Source organism: Gadus chalcogrammus, chromosome 23 (genome assembly GCF_026213295.1).
Source record: "Gadus chalcogrammus isolate NIFS_2021 chromosome 23, NIFS_Gcha_1.0, whole genome shotgun sequence".
Taxonomy (NCBI): domain Eukaryota; kingdom Metazoa; phylum Chordata; class Actinopteri; order Gadiformes; family Gadidae; genus Gadus; species Gadus chalcogrammus.
The window spans coordinates 20678725-20697653 of record NC_079434.1 but is presented as its reverse complement, the minus strand read 5'-3'; the positions used below and the strand labels follow the sequence as shown (position 1 = coordinate 20697653).

General features: G+C 48.5%; 1 protein-coding gene across 2 annotated transcripts; it reads right to left on the bottom strand.

Annotated features, from left to right (window-relative positions):
- Window positions 1–3: 3 nt before the first annotated feature.
- Window positions 4–18090, bottom strand: ezh2 (enhancer of zeste 2 polycomb repressive complex 2 subunit). 2 transcript variants are annotated; one of them, XM_056583815.1, is made up of 19 exons: window positions 17596–18090; window positions 15382–15505; window positions 14380–14508; window positions 14020–14139; window positions 13606–13726; window positions 12789–12986; window positions 12276–12384; window positions 10781–11010; window positions 10329–10426; window positions 9288–9771; window positions 8858–9024; window positions 7887–8028; window positions 7356–7481; window positions 6625–6803; window positions 5320–5415; window positions 5044–5125; window positions 4020–4100; window positions 2766–2850; window positions 4–2470 (listed from the first exon to the last, which is right to left on the bottom strand). In XM_056583815.1, the coding sequence occupies exons 2-19, from the start codon at window positions 15496–15498 to the stop codon at window positions 2410–2412; spliced, it is 2625 nt and encodes an 874-aa protein (XP_056439790.1). In that variant the 5' UTR covers window positions 15499–15505; window positions 17596–18090; the 3' UTR covers window positions 4–2409. The 2 variants fall into 2 exon arrangements, with proteins under 2 accessions (XP_056439790.1, XP_056439791.1); XM_056583816.1 differs by having other exon boundaries at window positions 10847–11010.
- Window positions 18091–18929: the final 839 nt, after the last annotated feature.

Below are 18929 nucleotides of genomic sequence, written 5' to 3'. Positions count from 1 at the left end.
GTTACTCGGTAATCGTATTGGAGTAAATGAGTCCTCTAAAATTGTATTTTACTTTATGAATAACAAGCACAGGACCGTATACAACAGTTTATTCTGCATCATGTTGAACAACAAAGAGTCGGTAAATGATACAAAAATCAGCACCTTTTATTTGTGGTAAGGAGACCTGTGGAGAACATGGGTTTGAGAAGAGCAACGGCTGGAGGTTGTGGACGCTGAACTGGTTTGTGTACACTCGTTCCCCATAGTTCCTTCTACTCCAACCTCATCGATGTCCGGGGCTAGCTGGGGTTCAGGTTCAGATGGGTGCCAGTTTAATTGTCTAAAACCCTTCAGTCTGTAGTAATGCCAGCTGGTGTAACGACTAGATTTGATATATTAAAAGAACTCCACGGTAGACAACTGACCAAGAACATTCATGATAATTAATAACCAATATTCATAGAAGTTGATTCCAGAGTACATGGCGTGGTTCATAATTACATCAAACGTCTTAAATAAAACGGTACACATGTAAAAAAAAAAAAATGAAATAATCCTTTCCGGAAACCGACAAACCTTTTAGCGAGAAGTAACACGAGTCCTGAACAGGAAGTCTGGTTTCAGGTGAACTGAGTACATCGTTACGCTCCAACAGAGGAAGGCCCGGCTCGACAGCAGACCGGACTGAGAGGGCGTCAGTGGAAGGCTGGTGCCATTCACTAGCCCTGGAATCAGAAGCCCCAGGTTCTGTGTTTAAAGCACCAGATACCGGACAGCCCATGATCAGTAAGAGGGTGGGTATGACCTCCTGTACACGATAGGAGGCATGCTCAGGGAAGAAGGAGTACGGATCAACTGATTGGACATCACACACAAGGCAGTCTGCTGATTGGTTACTAGGGGCTCCAACCGATTAAAGCCACCGCTACTCAAAATGCTAGCCTTTACGTTGACCACATGTGAAACCCCTTATTGCAGATCTCTAAAACACAAAAAGCGAACATCTAAAATGACAACACATCCCTAAGCTTAGGCTTCTTTTTATTAATATTTTCATGATTATGGAATAGGGTCATGCTTCGTGGTCCATTCAGAGACTCAAGGCACGGCAAAAGGTTGACTGTCGGCTGTGTGTACACACACACACAGCTTCCCCACACTGCAAGAATACATGATGTCTGCATGGCACTGACCGGAGGACCGACGCCGGGTCAGTTGAAACGTCAACAATCATGACGTTTCCCCTGCGTTGGTTTGAGAAGACCAGTGTGTGTCACACGTCCGCTTGTTTGATCTGAGGGGCCTGAAACGCTGCCCCTTAACGGGACTCTAAGAAGCAGACACTAACGTGAACTAACGAGCTGCTGGCCAATCAGAATGGAGGACGCAGGGCTGTACCAGTAGAGATTCACCTTACAGTTCAGTAAAAAGACAAGAATGAGCCAGAGGAGACGATGATTACAACCTGAAGATTATCTGTTGTTTATTTGGTTGGGTGTTTGGAGAGGAATGACCGCGCTGAAGGGCTGGGTCTTGAGAGAGTAGTGGTCCAGAGGTCTGAGCGCTGCAGTAGGAAGGAGCAGCTGGGTGCTGAAGCACAGGGTTCCCCGGTGAACCAGCAGGCGTTCAGCCACTAGAGGGCGTCGGGCTCAGTGGCTCCAGCCGACGGGTTAATCTGGTGGTCAGCCGTTTGGATGAACCTCCCAGAGAGCCGACGGTCGCCTTAGGCCGAGGACACGCTGGTCTCTGACGGGGGGGTGGGGGCCTTCACAGGAGGATGTCTGTGTGTTCATCAGGGCCGTCTGAAAGATATGTCGGCCCGGAGAGCTCATGGATGCTTCCTGGTATCAGCACCAATCCTTCAACCAATCAGGATGCAGCGTGGTGGTGGGGGCGGGTTCTGTTTGAGCTCCAGTCCCTCCTTTATGAACAGAAGCACAGACGTAGTGATGACGATGATGGACAGGCCTGCCGGTCTGCGTCTGTCTGGTCGGACTGAAGCCTCCTGCTGGTCGATTGGTCCCTGAGGCGTTGGGAGGACATTGGAAGTTTTCCCGGCAGTAGAAAAATGGCCGTGGGCCGAGGCGGAATCTGACTCCCAACCTCTCCCGCCTGCGGCGGGAAGAGGGTAGGGTTGCGAAGACATCCACACAAGGGAAGTAGAAAAAAAAAAACGTGCCTGCCATGGCAACAGTAAAAACAAAAAAGAAGTTCCGGTTCAGATCCAAAAAGTCCCAGAATTCCTGAAACTCTGAGTTGGTTGGTGGAGTTGTTCTGGTTTCCTGAAGTGGCCACTTGACTGCCAGTGTGTTTGTGTATGTGAGGGAGAGCGCGTGTGTATGAGAGTGTGTGTGTGTGTGTGTGTGAGTGTGAGTGTGTGTGTGTGTGTGTAAGGCCTTTGTGTAACAGACTCAGGAGGTAGTAGCTCTAGGCCATCTCCAGTTCCCGTTCGATCCCAACGTACTTCAGGGCGTCGGCCTGGCTATACCTGGGGGCGGAGACAGAGGGAGGAGCTAGCTTAGCAGTGGCTTCCTGGAGCTAGCTCAGATACTGTTCTTTGTATGTATTTCAAAATGGGGATCAATGGCCCTTTAACAAAACACACGCAGTCAAGAGACGATTTATAGAATTATCTGAACCAGTGTTCAGTAGATATGCCACCAATGCAGAACACAACTACTTAGGTTAGGTTGAGATGCCGGCTCACAACTAAAACACGGCAGTTCAAAGCACTGTTGGTTGTAAAGATGGAAACAAAGAGTACTGGGGCGGTCAGTACAGACCTGTAGTCGAAGAACAGCTCCTCTCCGGTCTGGATGGCCCTCTTGGCGAAGATTCCTATCCTGTGGTCGCCGTTCACCATCATCACTGAGGGACCAGAGAGATACAGAGTCACACCAGTCCCTCTGGGGGTCAATGAACCACCATCATCACTGAGGGACCAGAGAGATACAGAGTCACACCAGTCCCTCTGGGGGTTAATGAACCACCATCATCACTGAGGGACCAGAGAGATACAGTCACACCACAGTCCCTCTGGTGGTTAATGAACCACCATCATCACTGAGGGACCAGAGAGATACAGTCACACCACAGTCCCTCTGGGGTACAGAGTCACACCAGTCCCTCTGGGGGTTAATGAACCACCATCATCACTGAGGGACCAGAGAGATACAGAGTCACACCAGTCCCTCTGGTGGTTAATGAACCACCATCATCACTGAGGGACCAGAGAGATACAGTCACACCACAGTCCCTCTGGGGGTTAATGAACCACCATCATCACTGAGGGACCAGAGAGATACAGTCACACCACAGTCCCTCTGGGGGTTAATGAACCACCATCATCACTGAGGGACCAGAGAGATACAGAGTCACACCACAGTCCCTCTGGGGGTTAATGAACCACCATCATCACTGAGGGACCAGAGAGATACAGAGTCACACCAGTCCCTCTAGGGGTTAATGAACCATGAGAGGAGAGACCGCCGGCCATACATAGTCACATGACAGTCAGTACCGTTGGTTAATGCATGAATTTCACTTCCACAATAGAGCCGACGATGGTAACCGCGACAACCACTGTGTACAGATCACTGGCGGTAGACTCAATAAGTCTCAATATAGCGGTCAACAGTGAAGCTATTTTACCTTGAGGGGATGTGGTTCAACTCTGTAATACGTCTGATGTAATCCGTCTACTTCACTAATACAAGATGGCCATTTAGACAGAGCAGGTGTCAGGTGTGTGAAGCTGTCTGGGCAGCGATTGATTAGCCACGTCAGAGAGAGCGTTAACGCTTTTCAGACAGTCATGTATAACGCCACAGTGTGTGCGCATACGCGTGTAAGTGTGCGTGTGTGTGTTTTAAAGTCAAGCCGACAAAGGGGGTTCACTTAATCTGAAGTACTAAAGGTACCATTTTCTTAATACAGTCCAAGAAGACGTCTAATACACGGTGATAGTTAACAGACCGAGGCTCCCGTGACTGGGAGGACCTCTCATGTGAACCTCATGTGCTTCGTGTGCCGCTCACCTTTTGCATAGCAGTTGGGGTTCACAGAGTGGTTGGCGAAGCGGATCTTGTTGCCCTTCCTCGTGGCGTCGACCACAAAGTCTGGAAACAGAGAGAGGGGTCTTCATCAGCACCACTGACATCATACCGCCGCTCCAGAGCAGACAGGACGGACAGACAGCCCAGTGGAGGAAGGCCTCGACTGACGTCTCGTTAACAGACAACTCATTACCAGACGTCTCATTAACAGAGGGCTCGTTACCAGACGTCTCATTACCAGAGGGCTCATCAGCACTGTTAATGGAGCTTCATTAATCAGACCCTCCAGGATTTCGCAATGCTGCGATTTGCAACTTCAGCGCAACATCAACCAATCACAGCGAATTGAGTGCAGTGTCGCAATTTTAACCAACCACCGCAACTTTCCCGCAAATTTGACCAATCAGTGGCGTCGTCTTGAACTGATGTCGACAAACTACCTTCCGCCTTACTTCCGTGTTTATACTACTTCAAGCGATTCAAGCATTCATGCAGCATGTGCGCGTCCAACGTTTCACACTTGCAGACCAAAATAACTAGATCGTGATAAAAGATCGTGAAATGGGGTCGGCTTAGCTCAGGAGGTAGAGCAGTTGTCTTGTAACCGAAAGGTTGCTAGTTCAATCGCCAGCTCCTCCTAGCTGAGTGTTGATGTGTCCCTGAGCAAGACACTTAACCCTAACTGCTCCTGACGAGCTGGCTGTCGCCTTGCACGGTTGACTGCCGTCGGTGTGTCAACGTGTGTATTAACCGATGTAAATCGCTTTGGATTAAAGCTAAATGCCCTAATTATAAATTGTAAAAGCAGTATCCTCAAAAAAGGCCCGCGAAATCCTGGAGGGAATGATTAATGAGCCAGGAAGACGCAGCAAAGCATCCCATCTCAGGTCAGGCCCCGAAGAGGGTTGCCAGATTGGGCCCGATTTCCCACCCAGTCTGGCAGCAGAACGCAGACTTAGATCAAAGTCTGGCCAGAGCGACGCTTCTGCGTCTACGGCGCTCTCACCGTTGTTGAGGTTGAACAGGAAGCTGCACATGTACTTGTCGTAGACCTTGCCCCTGCGGTCCGCCTCGTCCTGGGAGATGATCTGCACACACACACACACACAGGGTCAAAGGTCACGGCGTTGTCAGCTATTTAGGCACTAGAATAGAGCAGCTTCTTGAAGTGGATTGGATAACGAGGGATACTGGAAGAGGGGTGCAGGGAGATCGGGTGTGGGGTGCATCAATCACTCAGTGTATAACTGCAGCAGGATCACCGTGCGTGTGGCTGGCCTACCTCTCCACAGTACTCGGAGATGAACTCGTTCTTGTGCACCGGCTCCTTGATGAAGATGCCCCAGCCGGCCACATCTGACGGAGCCAGCAGCAGGTGCTGAGACAGAGGGTGGAGCAGAGAGGGTGGAGCAGAGAGGGGTACGTTAGTATTAGGGCCCGACCGATTTAATCGGCCGATTATAGCCTTTTTGAAAATAATCGGCATCGGCCAAAAAGGCGCAGATTACAACCGATTTTTTAACAACTTTAGCTGGAGTAAAAAAGAGGAGATTGAATTTTACCGTACAACATGAAAGCACGCTCGCTCAGGCAGCTGCGCGCTCACCTCACCAATGTACACAAGACGAGTTGTTTGAGCATGTTGTGCCCGTTTTTCTTTAGGTCCCAGGCCATGTTAATTTGTTATACTGTAGACTAACGGTGAGACCATACTGCTCAGCACGCACGTGTTAGTCACTGCTCACGAGCGCAGCACATTGGGAGTTAGTTATTTATTTTACATTTTACATTACACTCATTTTTGACTGTAAATGTATTCTAAAACACTGGTTCTGCATTCAATTCACATATTCGTCAAAAGTGTTTAAAGTATATTTAAGGTATCAAAAACTACGTTTTATATGTTTGTTTGTTTGTTTTTTTTCTTATTTATTAATCGGCCGATTAAATGGTAATCGTAATTTTTCTCTGAAAATAATCGGCATCGGCACTCAAAAATCAATATCGGTCGGGCCCTAGTTAGTATACACTCGCTGATAACGGGGAATCAAGGCACGCCAGGTGAAAGGGGAAATACTATAGAAGATCCCTACGTGGCTTAAGAGTATCATTGCTCAGCATTGTTATCACGGATCAGATGGTCGCTGTGACGGCTGCGAGAGAGCGAGAGACAAAGTGCAAGAGAATGAGACAGACAGACAGACAGACAGACAGACAGACAGAGCGTACCTTCTTGGCTCCTCTCTGGATGGAGCAGACAGACAGGCAGGCAGGCAGGCAGGCAGGCAGGCAGACAGACAGACAGACAGACAGACAGACAGACAGACAGACAGACAGACACAGACAGAGCGTACCTTCTTGCCTCTCTGGATGGAACAGACAGACAGACAGAGACACAGACAGGCAGACAGGCAGAGACAGACAGAGCGTACCTTCTTGGCTCCTCTCTGGATGGAGCAGACAGACAGACAGACAGACAGACAGACAGGCAGACAGACAGACAGACAGACAGACAGACAGACAGACAGACAGACAGACAGACAGACAGACAGACAGACAGACAGACAGACAGACAGACAGAGCGTACCTTCTTGGCTCCTCTCTGGATGGAGCAGTTCTTGCAGGAGACGTTCTTGCTGTCCCAGTGCTCCGCCGCGCCGCAGGTGAGACAGAGGTCGGGGTCACACTCGCGGACTGCCAGGTAGCACGGGCACTGCTTGGTGTTGCACTGGGCCTTACACCTGCAGCCCGGGAACCGGTTCTGACCTGCACCCGCGACAAGACCCCGTACCGGAGTTAGACGATTACATTCAGGTCGTTCAGCAGACGCTTTGCTCCAAAGCCACTGACTATAAGTCCATTCGTCAGGAGAAGGAGAAACAACAACGTATCTGTCGGTGCGGTAAGGATGTTCATAGAACCAGGGGCCAGGCTGTACCAATGGCTAGGTTAACCCATTCCCATGTCATCATTCTATGCCCTGTTAAGCCCTTCGAGGCTGTACCTGGGATTAAGGGCATTGAATTTAATTTAATTCCCCCATGTACTACAAAGATAGCTAGGATAAACCGCTACACAATGCCACGTACTATTTATAGACTTGGAACACACAGCTTTTATGCTTGTTTTTGAATAATAATAAAAGTATTTTTTTTAATACATAAGGGTCATCTGTGAGGTATTCTGATACACACGGGTACATTTTAATGAATGAATTATAAATAATATTAAGCAGTTATACTGTAGCTTGTGTTAAACATTGTGTCTACGTGTACGGTTCACATTGAGACGAGGTAGGGGCTGATTGGGTGACTTTACATTCAGAGCTGCACTGGCAGAACTTTTCACAGAAGTTCTGAGCCGTGACACAGGGGCAGGAGGAGTCACATGGTTGCCTCGGGTGGTCACATGGTTGGTAGTTGTACACGTGATTGGACGAGCCGTCTGGAGGGGAGGAAGTAAACAGGACGCATGTTATCAAAAGGAATCGAGTAAAGAAAGACTGAAACGGGCTGGCATACATGTAACGATAATGCGATATAAATATGATAGGTAGATGATAAAAGATGTACAAAATGTTTATTTAGCCAATTGATGTACTATATTTACGGTAAATCTCAATGTTATGCAGCCTTGCCACTCAAATATACAACTTCAATTTCTGCAATCAGCAAACATATAAACATTTATATATTGAAATACATTAAAAAGACGTTATAATTTATATTTTTTTATTTATATATTTTTTTAAAAAGAGCATAAAAAGTATATTCCATATATTGATCAGTTTTTTATCAGTAATATTTATGGGTCCCGTGGAGGAGGTAGTGTGTCGGGCGCGCCACTGACCTTTCTTGAGCTGGATCTTGCGGCAGTGGGTTGCCCAGAGTCTGTGCTTCTTCCTCTTCTTCCTGGGGGGCGTGTCCTCGTCTTCGTCCTCGGTGGGCGCGCGGGCGATGATGCTCGACTCCTTCACCCTGAACTCGTACACCTGGGGGGGGGGGGGGGGAGCCAAGATGGCGGACAGGAACGGCGTTAGTCCCGGGCTGCAGACAACAGACCTCTGGGGAAGAAGGCCCGCCCCCATCGGTCAAATGTCTACGGTATACAACACGGCGTTGTAGAATGATCGTACATAACAAACTGTGGGTGGCGAAGACGTACAAGCTGCGTCACGGTATGAAATACACACTTTTCCCATCTAGTTTCGGCTGGGTCCTTGGATTGTCGGTGCCGTTAAAGTAGCGTTAATAATCGTTTACTACTTTAACGGCACCGACAAATCCAAAATCCCAGTCGAAAAACTAGATGGAAAAAAAAAGTGTAGTTCAACACGCGCCGCAGCTTTGACTTCTATTCCTCTTCCACGTACGCTCCTTCATAAACCCCGTGGTATTGCCCACAGACATTTGACCGAGGGTCCCGGAGCCTCGGAGGCGGGGCTTATTCTCCAGGGGGGGGGACGGGGGACGGTGGCGTCCTGGATCACAGCGAAGTGTTCATGCATGTTAGTGACCCACGGCGTAGGAGCAACGTCAGGGTTTCCCACAGCGCTTTTACAGCTTAGGCGGCCGCCTTAGCAACACACGCCTGTCGCCTTGACTACCGTCCAAAAACAAAGGATCAAAAACCAAGAATATATATATTTTAACAGTTAGATCATTGTTCGTGATAAATCATTAACAAGATTAAATCTTGTAAGTTAAATCGTTGAGCTTGTTCCAGGTTTTATTTTGGAAAGCAGATTATTTATCAATGATATCCAACTTCCTATTGAGTGTTTAATATCTCTGAATGACCCCCCGGGGAGCGGGCGCTACCTGTCTGCAGGTCTTGGTGCCGATGAGCCGGGCGATGGCGCAGTAGTTGTCGTAGTACGTCCCGATCAGCACCCTGAACAGGGAGGCCTCGGCGCCGCTCCAGTCAACCGGCTCCGGCTCGCAGGTCAGCTTCAGCGTGACCGGGGTCGGGGAGCGGGAGGTCCCCTCTGTGGGGGGGGGGGGGGGGGGACACGGAGCAGTGAGCACGGGGAGGACGGGACCGGCTACCATCAGTACGACTGGTGACGCTACCAGGGGAACAAACTAATCTTCACTGATCAATGTTTCAATGAGTATTAAAGGGGCATTCAGATCATAAAACCCAATGGAATACAAAGAGCAGAGAAAATAAATGTACTATTAGGGTACACAGGAGGGCTCAGAGTGAGTGAGTGAGTGAGTGAGTGAGTGAGTGTGTGTGTCCCCTCACCTGAGCTGCTGGTCTGCATTTCTTTTTTATCCTTATCTTCTTTATGGTTGTCGTGGTTGTTGTGTGTATCATGGTTGTCGTGGGTATCGTGTTTATCATGGTTGTCGGGGTTATCATGGTTATCATGGTTGTCGAGGTTATCGTGGTTGTCATGTTTGTCGTGGTTGTCATGTTTGTCGTGGTTGTCATGTTTGTCGTGGTTGTCATGTTTGTCGTGGTTGTCATGGTTATCGTGGTTGTTGACGACAGCGCCCTCCTCATGGTTGGCGACCGCGTCTCCGTCCTTGCTGCCCTCGCCGTCGCTGTCCGTGTCTTTGGTTTCCGAGGAGACGGACGGGCTGCCCGGCCGGCTGCTGGGTCGCCCGCGGCGACGGGCAGCAGCGGGGCGCTTGGAGGGGCTCTTCACCTCCTCGGCCTCCTCCTCCCCCCCCTCCCCCTCCCCCTCCGGGGCCATGATGGCGGGGAACGCCCGGACGCCGTCGTCCTGGTGAGGACACCCTGACGTTAGTGTTCCTCCACACACAGCCCTCTCACACGCTCTCCTCCAAAGCAACTCATGGCAGCTTGTGGGCGGCACGTGGCTCAGGAGACGGAGCAGGGTGGTACGTTACCGGGAGGGTGCTAGTCCGATCCCCGGCTCCTCCTAGCTGAGGGTCGAGGTGTCCCTGAGCGAGCGCTCATGCTGGGCAGTATAGTAAAGCACTTTGGAGTGGCCCCTGGTTCGAGAAGCGCTGTATAAATGCAGTCCATTCACCATTTTAACTACAGGCCCATGTGACTAATGAGAAGCTTGGGGGTAAGGGACTACGGTTGGCTTCAAACATCCGGTTGTACAGCAGGCTTCAACACCAGGTCCCGTCATGACAACGTTCTATAGCGATGGTGACATTCGGGCTTAAAGGCGACATATTATACCACCCGGTGTGAGTGTGATTAGCCATTACAAGCCGTCTGACATCACAAGTGTGAGAAGAGGCTGATTTCCTGATGGTATAATATGGGACCTTTAAGGTCATCAAGTGGCCCGGGTCAGTCCCTCACCTGCACCAGGTGCATGTAGCAGTCGCTGCCGCACGGCTTGTTGTCCACCAGGCTCTCCATGTTCTTACGCTTGTAGGTGTTTGGCGTGGCGTGGAACGCTGCCAGAGGAGACACGAGGACAACACAATGCTGCCGTCAAGGAAATGAAGGGACACGTTCAAACTGGAACATGACAAATATCAAAAAATAAAATAAAGATCATCAAAAAGACATTGTTCAGGACATAGCACATCATTATACATATTAATATACCAAACCCAAGCTTAACTGATATTGTGGGCATCGAGTTAAGACTTGGTACAATTTAGCAACGTGACTTGGGCCCGTGACTACGGAAACATGGCGTCAACGAGCGGCTCGGGCCGGCGGCCACGTTGCTCAAGGGTCCCCCCTACAGGTGAGACCGCAGACATTAGGGGATCGAACCCAGAGCGTCCCCCCTCCATCATTACCCATCGTCTGGCAGGGCGGCAGATCGTCTGTCCGCTGGGGGGCGTGTTCGGAGTGTGAGGACTCACGGTGGAGGAAGCAGTCGTACTTGAAGCAGCGGCGGCAGAAGAGTGTGTGGAAGGAGTGCAGGCTCTGCTCGCGCTGCACAGAGCGCGCGTTGGGCCCGTCGATGTTGGGCGTGCACTCTGGGGGCAAAGCCCCCGGGAGCTGGGGCTCAGTCAGCTCCTTGTACCTGGGTGGGTGGGGGGGGCATGAGCGCACGCACAGGAGCACGCAGACAGGAGCATGGGAACATAGACACGAGCACACAGACAGACACGAGCACACAGACAGACACGAGCACACAGACAGACACGAGCACACAGACAGACACGAGCACACAGACAGACACGAGCACACAGACAGACACGAGCACACAGACAGACACAAGCACACAGACAGACACAAGCACACAGAGGTCAGTAAGAGTGATGCAATGATTGCAAAACTATTAATAATAATAATTGATTGAATTTATATAGCGCTTTTCTAGCCACTCAAAGACGCTTTACAGTGAAGGGGGGACCTTACTAACCACCACCAGTGTGCAGCCCCCACTGGGGTGATGCACGGCAGCCAATCTGCGCCAGAACGCTCACCACACACCAGCTTGAGGTGGAGTGAGGGAACTAATGAGTCAGCCAATTATACAGGACGATGATTAGGGGGCCAGACTGAATGAGCCTGGTCGGGACACCAGGACACCGGGACACCGGGGAAACCCCTTCTCTTTGCGATAAGTTCCCTGGGATCTTTTGTGACCTCAGTGAGTCAGGACCTCGGTTTTACGTCTCCTCCGAAGGAAGGCGCCTTCCACAGCAGTGTCCCCGTCACTGCACTGGGGCATCGGGGTTAATGTTAAGGCCAGAGGGAAGAGTGCCAACTAGTGGCCACCACCCGACACCACTTACAGCACCTGGTATTCCCAGGCGGTCTCCCATCCAAGTCCTAACCAGGCCCGACCAGGCTTAGCTTCCGAGATCAGACGTGTCCATGGTGCTAAGGCCAATTACATTGCACTACCACATTTGATAATATGTTGCCTTTAATCTGTGTAGGGTGTGTATTATCCATGTAGTGCACAGTTTCTCGCAGATTGTTAGATAAGGTGGTTGGCTTTGCCTTGAGACCGGGGGGGGGGGGGCTTTTAAATGTTATCATATTGAAAACAAATCTTTTTTTTTTTTACCTAGTTCAGGCGGCAGGTGTGTGTTGCTCAGGCTACACACCTACACCTAAGCTGTTAAGTGCTGTTGGAAACCCTGTTGTGTATGCTATTAACCGTTTCCCCTTTGCCACGTGCCCGACTGAGCGTGTGTGGGCCCGACTCACACCAATAAACGGCCATCCCGCTGAATCCTTTCATTTAAATTGACTTTACTTGTATTGCACTACAAAAAACCTAAATCGGTACACGATGGTATCTCCCAACCTGAACCTCGGTATGGCCACACTCACTTCTCCTTGAGTTCCTCGGTGGAGCCTTTGTCAGGGAACATGGCGGAGATGGCTTCAAAGATCTTGTCTGAGGGGAACTTCTTGCTGCTGTCGTTGCTGCTGCTATGATCTGGAGAGGAAAGAGCATCACAAAAACTGTTACAGCGAGGTCAGGATGGGGGGGGGGGGGGGGGGGGGTCGGACTCAAACCAAGCGATATGATTATCGATACACTGGTGCCAAATATCGATATTATCATATTCTAAGGACGAGTAACTGAAAAGCTCAAGTTTGGACCATGAATAAAGGCTGAAGTCCAGCCCTTTAACTATGAATACAAAACACCCGTGAAAAGGTAGACATATCTTGATGCATCATTATCGGATTGCCTAACGATATATTGATTATCGGAGAAGCGCTGTGTCTACTATCTGTATCGTGGGCCGTGTTATCTCATATCCTATCGTGAGGTACCCTGTGTCTCCCACCCCTAGTGTCTACTGATAATCCATCTACATGCAGAGGGGGTCTTACTCTCGGTGGTGACCAGGGGGTCTTTGCTGGGCTCCTCGGGGGGGGGCAGCTGCTGCTGCTCCTTGCTCTCACAAAGCTCCAGCTTCTCCACCTTGAAGTCGGGCTGCTCTTCCTCGTCCTCCTCATCCTCGTTGTCGCTGTACTGGGTCAGAGCGCTCACCAACTCCACGAAGATCTCGTCGTTGATGAAGCCGCACTCTGCAGACACACACACACACACAATGTAATCAGTTCTAGGGATGTGATCCGTGACAACAGGTGATGAGAAAGATACACACACACAATTAAGAAAATAGCTTTTGTATATAAATCAAAACTTTTTTATTGACTCATTTCTAATATGAGGTCCAATTGAATCCAGTTAACAGCAGCTATGAAAAATCTATCTTTTCATTAATTATTGTATGCTGTACATCCATCGTGTAGCATCTTATCCTAGCTATCTTTGTTGCATAAGGGGAATGGGTTAACCTCATAATAGATATTGCTTGGCACTTCGTTCTATGAACATCCTTACTGTACAGACAGCGACATATTTTTGTTTGTCTTTCTAGAAGGTACTCATTGTAAGTCGCTTTGGATAAAAAAAAAAAAAAGTCTGCTCAACACCCTAAAGGTTAATGTAAATTAATTAAATTACATCTAGCGCAACCAACGCCATCTGATGAATCTCCAACAAGAGCTTCACATCAGTGGGTGGCACAGAAGAGCCTAAAGGACTACTATGTACAATGAACAATGCTCCGGCTGCAGCACCCAGCTCTCCTGCATGCCCTTGTATACGAGGAGGTGACGAGTGCCTCCGGTCGGCGCTCACCTCGGTCTCCATGGACCTTGCCGTCGTAGTTCTTGATGAGCTCCTCGATGAAGGTGCCGTCCTGGTCCAAGATCTCGTCCCCCATGTAGGGGATGTTGTGGAGCACCGTCTCATCTTCCACCTGGACACACACACACACACACACACACACACACACACACACACACACACACACACACAAATGGGGGAGGGGGAGGGAGAGAAGGGGGGTTCATGGGAGTTGTAGTCCAAGGGCCAGCTGAATACAGAACAACTGGAACGACTTAACCCTGACCACAAACCCAGCACCAGTAGCAGAAGGTACACATTACGGCTCCGTGTTTCAATTGATTTCAGTTCCATGGATGCTGATGTCGAGGTAGGTGAGTGGGTGAGTGAGAGACAGACACACAGAGACAGACGGACGTTTCATACCATGAAGTTCTGCTGCAGTGGCGACCAGGAGTACATGACAGGTACGGAGGCCACAGCGTTCAGGGTCTTCAGAGGGATCACCTGCTTGGGGAACTCGGAGAAGCCACTGTCCACCGTGCACTGTGGATGGAGAGGCGAGACGTTTAACGTTTGATATGCCGAGAGTATATTTCTAGGGTAGAAAGCTCACTGTAGGTGTCCTTAAGAAGGATCCCTTGAAAGAAAACAATGCACATTGTAATGATTGCTTGACGTTCCACTTTTGAACGCTGATTGTAAACACAAAGCCGCCATCATGTGTCCGTAGCCTGAAGACACCGTGTGGGAGATATGTGCGTGTGTTACGGAGGGAGCGTGCACCTCTCTGGTCCCGCGCAGGGAGCTGACCGCCGTCATCACGTGAGCGGGCTGGATGCGTCGGGTCTTCCACTCCTGGTTCAGGACGTCCGTCCGATCCATGATCTTCTGCCGGTTGGTGTTGAACATGCTCTGGGGGGAGAACGCCGACGGGGTCAACGAGACATGGACCGGTACGTGGAATGGGTGGAGTCAGAGTAAGCGTTGAAGGAGAGGGGGTAGGACCATTTGAGTTGTGTGTTTTCAAAATCTGCTGGCGTTTCACAAATCCCATACCCAACCTTTAAGTGAACGACAGCAACCGTCTACGAAGGACGTCCTCTTGACAGCAGAAAGACTGATGAACCCTGGCATTCTGACTTTTAAACACGCATCCAACAGGTTCACTTTGTGTTTCCTTGACCCTTAATACTAGTTAACCTTAGTGTTATGACATGAATCCAGATAATCTCAGGACCATGACACGAGCTCTGAATGGGCTCTCACTAGCAAGCCCGTCACCGTGAGTTTGGGCTTTGACTCCGAACTTCCATATTCGAATATAATTAGAATATCAAAAAATAAATCAAAATTCGAACGAATATTAGGCAGCCCTTAATATTCGAACCCGTTATGGGCAGGCCAAGAGGGAGAGACATCGGAGAACCCGACGCACTCTATTCATAATATTGTAATGACCACGGAAGAGGCAGTGAATGAAGTATTGATTAGACAGCGATAAAAAACCTAATAAACCGTTGGAACACGCAAGACCGGTAACGATAGCAACGCGGTAAACAAACCTCGCGAAGCCCATCCACATCTTACTGAAGGCATTTAATGGCCAAAATATTATTAATAAATATTCAAATATTAATAAACAAACGAACTTCAAATATGATTTTGGGGTGTGTGTGTGTGTGTGTGTGTGTGTGTGTGTGTGTGTGTGTGTGTGTGTGTGTGTGTGTGTGTGTGTGTGTGTGTGTGTGTGTGTGTGTGTGTGTGTGTGTGTGTGTGTGTGTTTACCTTGACCTCGTCCGCCCGGCGGAAGCGTTTGAGCTGGCGCAGCCTCATGTACTCAGACTTGACCCTCCTCTTCCAGCAGGCCGGGCCTTTCTCGGAGCGTTTCCCTGTCAGCACCATGGTCGACCTGGAGCGACACACGGCACCCATCAGTCACCGTGCTGTTTGACTGACAAACCAGGGCCTCAGAGGCCCTCCCCCGTCTCCCTGACTGTCGTTTGGACAGTTTGACCATTCCCACTCAATTTCCCTGTTTTGGGATTTAGCAATGTTTTTTTGATGAATACGATAACATTTTTACCTACCGAGTGCACTATGTACAGCACTTTGGTCAGTGCGAACTGTTATAAATGTGCTTTATAAATACATTTTACTCACTTACATTAACTGTAATACGCTTCATTAACTTTATAAAAAGGTTGCAAGCATCATTTTGACTATGGGGTGACACTTGGATAACCACAAACTTCAGATTTTTTAATTTATGATGCATTTTTCCGAGTTGAAGGCATGATGACCTTTCCATTGTGAGCTCTATGGCTGTAGCCAGCTCTACTGATTTACTTCCCCACTGAATTAAACCATTAGGGGAAGGAGGAACTAGAGAGCAATCTAGCATTGTAAACAGGGAAGCCAAATGACAAGCGAGACCGAACCCTGCTCTCAACGAAGAGAAGAGTGACGGTTTAAAACGCATTCAGCTGTACTCGCAATTCTGATTTCCCTCCCGAATGGCATAAGTTATTGCGGGATGCAAATCAGCTAGCCAGAGATAAAATCTTTTTTTTAATATGTTTTTAACTACTGTGAATGAACTTTCCCTTACATCCGTTATGACATTAAAACAAGTATTCAGATCATATCTAGATGCAGTGGCTGTCAGATCACTTTCCTCCGTAACTCACATTAACTTTTTCAAACCTTACATGAGGGGAGATCTGCTGTAGGCCTTAAGAGATATAGTAAACTACGAAAAGACAACGCTCAAACATCAATGTTTGTATACTGACGTGCACAACATAACAGACAATTAACTAGAGAGCAACTTCAAATTAAGACAAAAGGAGTGTTTTAGCCTGCCTGAGTCTCTAATCTAAAACATGTGGACACAGCCTACAATTAGGATGTTGGTGAATTGGATGATATATTACGTTAGCTGCATTTCACCCTGTACAACTCGTCTAACAAGATTAACTTTCTGCAAAATATTTACCATGCCAGTTCTTGGAGCATGCCGTTGCATTCATGGCATTGAATAATGATTACACAGCCGTCCACAGTGATACCACATGTCTGCTCTTAGGAGACACACTTCTGGCCTGAGACACAGGGTTTGTGGTTGCTTTTGTGGTATCGTACAACATGTACAAAAAAGGCTGTTGAAAGAACGTTGCTTCACCAAATATCAGATCACCAGTGAGCCAAGACACCAATCACGACACGTTGAAAATATAAAATCAATCACCCATTTCTGTTTTTGCGCACAAAAAAAAAACGTCCACCCTGACATTTTGAAGCAATAACTTCCATAAACAACGAGGGGTTCTCACTGTCAAGCCTCACACTTTTTGGACCAACAGCCTGACAATGTAAACAAAACACATTAAACGGAACAAACGTTAAGGGTGCAAACACATTAGGAGGTGTCGAAAGTTAAGGATGTAAACACATTAAGTGGAATCAAAAGTTAAGGGTGTAAACATATTGAGTGGACTCAAAAGTTAATGGTTTTAAGTTAAAACCCTTAACTTTTGATTCCACTTAATGTGTTCCAACTTTTAACACATTAAATGGAATCAAAAGCTAAGGGTGTAAACACAAGTAGTTTTAAAAGTTATGGGTGTAAACACATACGGTGGAAGTGGATTTAAAAGTTAAGGATGTAAACACATTCAATGGACTTAAGAGTTAAGGGTGTAAATGTAAAAACACTAGGTGGTAGTGGTTTGAAAAGTGTAGCATGTTGTCAACCTCCCTCCGGGCGGTCGCCAGACCCGGTTGCGGGATGTCCTGAAGCCAGTCTGCTGAACCCACCGCGTCGCCCCTATAAACCCTGCCTATCTTACATCTAGCCTCCGGCTAGGTGAAGCTAACGAAGACGTCCCAGTGAACAGTTTGACAATAGTTCCCTGAACCCGGAGAACATCGGAGGAAAGGGAGACGCCGGCTGGTCTGAACCCCTTCCAGAAGGCGGACAGCGGTGACAGTATCTCCTACCTGAGAGTGGTGCCCGGTCCTCATTCAGCGGGGCGACCCGGGGTGGATGTGATACAGGACGGGCAGAAAAACGTCCTTTGTATACACGGGGACAGGGGGTGGTTAGCGGGTTAGCTGCTACGTTAGCACACTAGCTCGTAGCACGCTAGCTCTTTAGCTCCGGCAGCAAGCCGCCAGCGACAGACCAACACCGGCTTTACTTGTCAGCACTCACGGCGCTCGTTTCCCCAGTCCGACCGGGACCGGGAATGGATGTGATGTTCAGTGTCAAACGGTGTCGATGACGGACACAACTTTCACTTTGTAATTTTGTAATTAATTTGTCCGGTTTTGATGTTTCCGCCTCAGCAACTATTCAAACCGCCGTCCGTGTAGCACTCACCGCCCACTTCGGCTGCAGCAGATTCAAGACGCGCCAAACGTTTGGACCAATCACAGGCAACGGTGCTGAACGCTTTTACTGTGCTGTCATGCGATAGGCTAGATTAGAGAGACAGCTCCACCAATGGGGTTCAGCGCTGTGCTGGGGCCCCAGACAGGGGCACATGTGGATATATTCTCTTTGTTCTCACATTCATCCCCTATGTCAGATACAACTACAATATCTCGTTTGCTGATATTCTCTCTTATTATGTTTTTGGGGAATACAACTTTTCTATGAGAACTTTCCAGAATATCGACGTGTTTCATAAATGTATATAAATCGTTAACATTGCAGCTCGTGTCGCATTGTTTGCATAAACTATGATTTATGAGAGGATCGCAACGTGTATTGGTTGCATTTATCTAACGCAATGTGTTCATTCTGTCCTAAACCCTTCTACCTTGTTTGCGTCTCAAGGAAAGCCTCCTCCCTCATCGTCCTCTTACATCACAAACCGCAATAATCATAATCATTTTAACTATTCCAAATTTTCTACACATCAGTCTAAAACTAGTCCTTAAAAACACAATTTGTTTTGCGTTTCCACAAAAGAACATTCCCCTGAGGCCAGACAAGCAAGTTGGACCATCATTGAGATTCAGCCCCATCCAGCAAGGGCAAGGGGTATCAAGTGCATTAAGCTCCTCCCCGGCCACACGGTGATTGGTTGAAAGCCTCCAAACGCTCTTTAGATGTTAACATTACTGAAGAAATTCATAATGTCATTATACCGCATTGGTATAGACGAGCTCGGGACGAGAGAATACATAGTAGATCATTCACATTTAATTAAATGCGACGTAATAGTAAGATCTATTTATGGCAATGCAATGTAACGGGACGTACTGGTAGAAAGCATTCCGATTAGGATTCCTGGATTGATTGGAGATCGACGCACACACATATCCAC

Bases quoted from the DNA above. Each gene is read 5' to 3' on its own strand.
- ezh2 (XM_056583815.1), bottom strand. From the start codon at position 15,498: ATGGTGCTGACAGGGAAACGCTCCGAGAAAGGCCCGGCCTGCTGGAAG. The intron at 10,427-10,780 runs GTAATGATGGAG...CTCCTCTGGCAG, and splicing joins GCCGCCCTGCCAGACGATGG to CGTTCCACGCCACGCCAAAC. The intron at 2,851-4,019 runs GTGAGCGGCACA...CTGGTCCCTCAG, and splicing joins CCCCAACTGCTATGCAAAAG to TGATGATGGTGAACGGCGAC.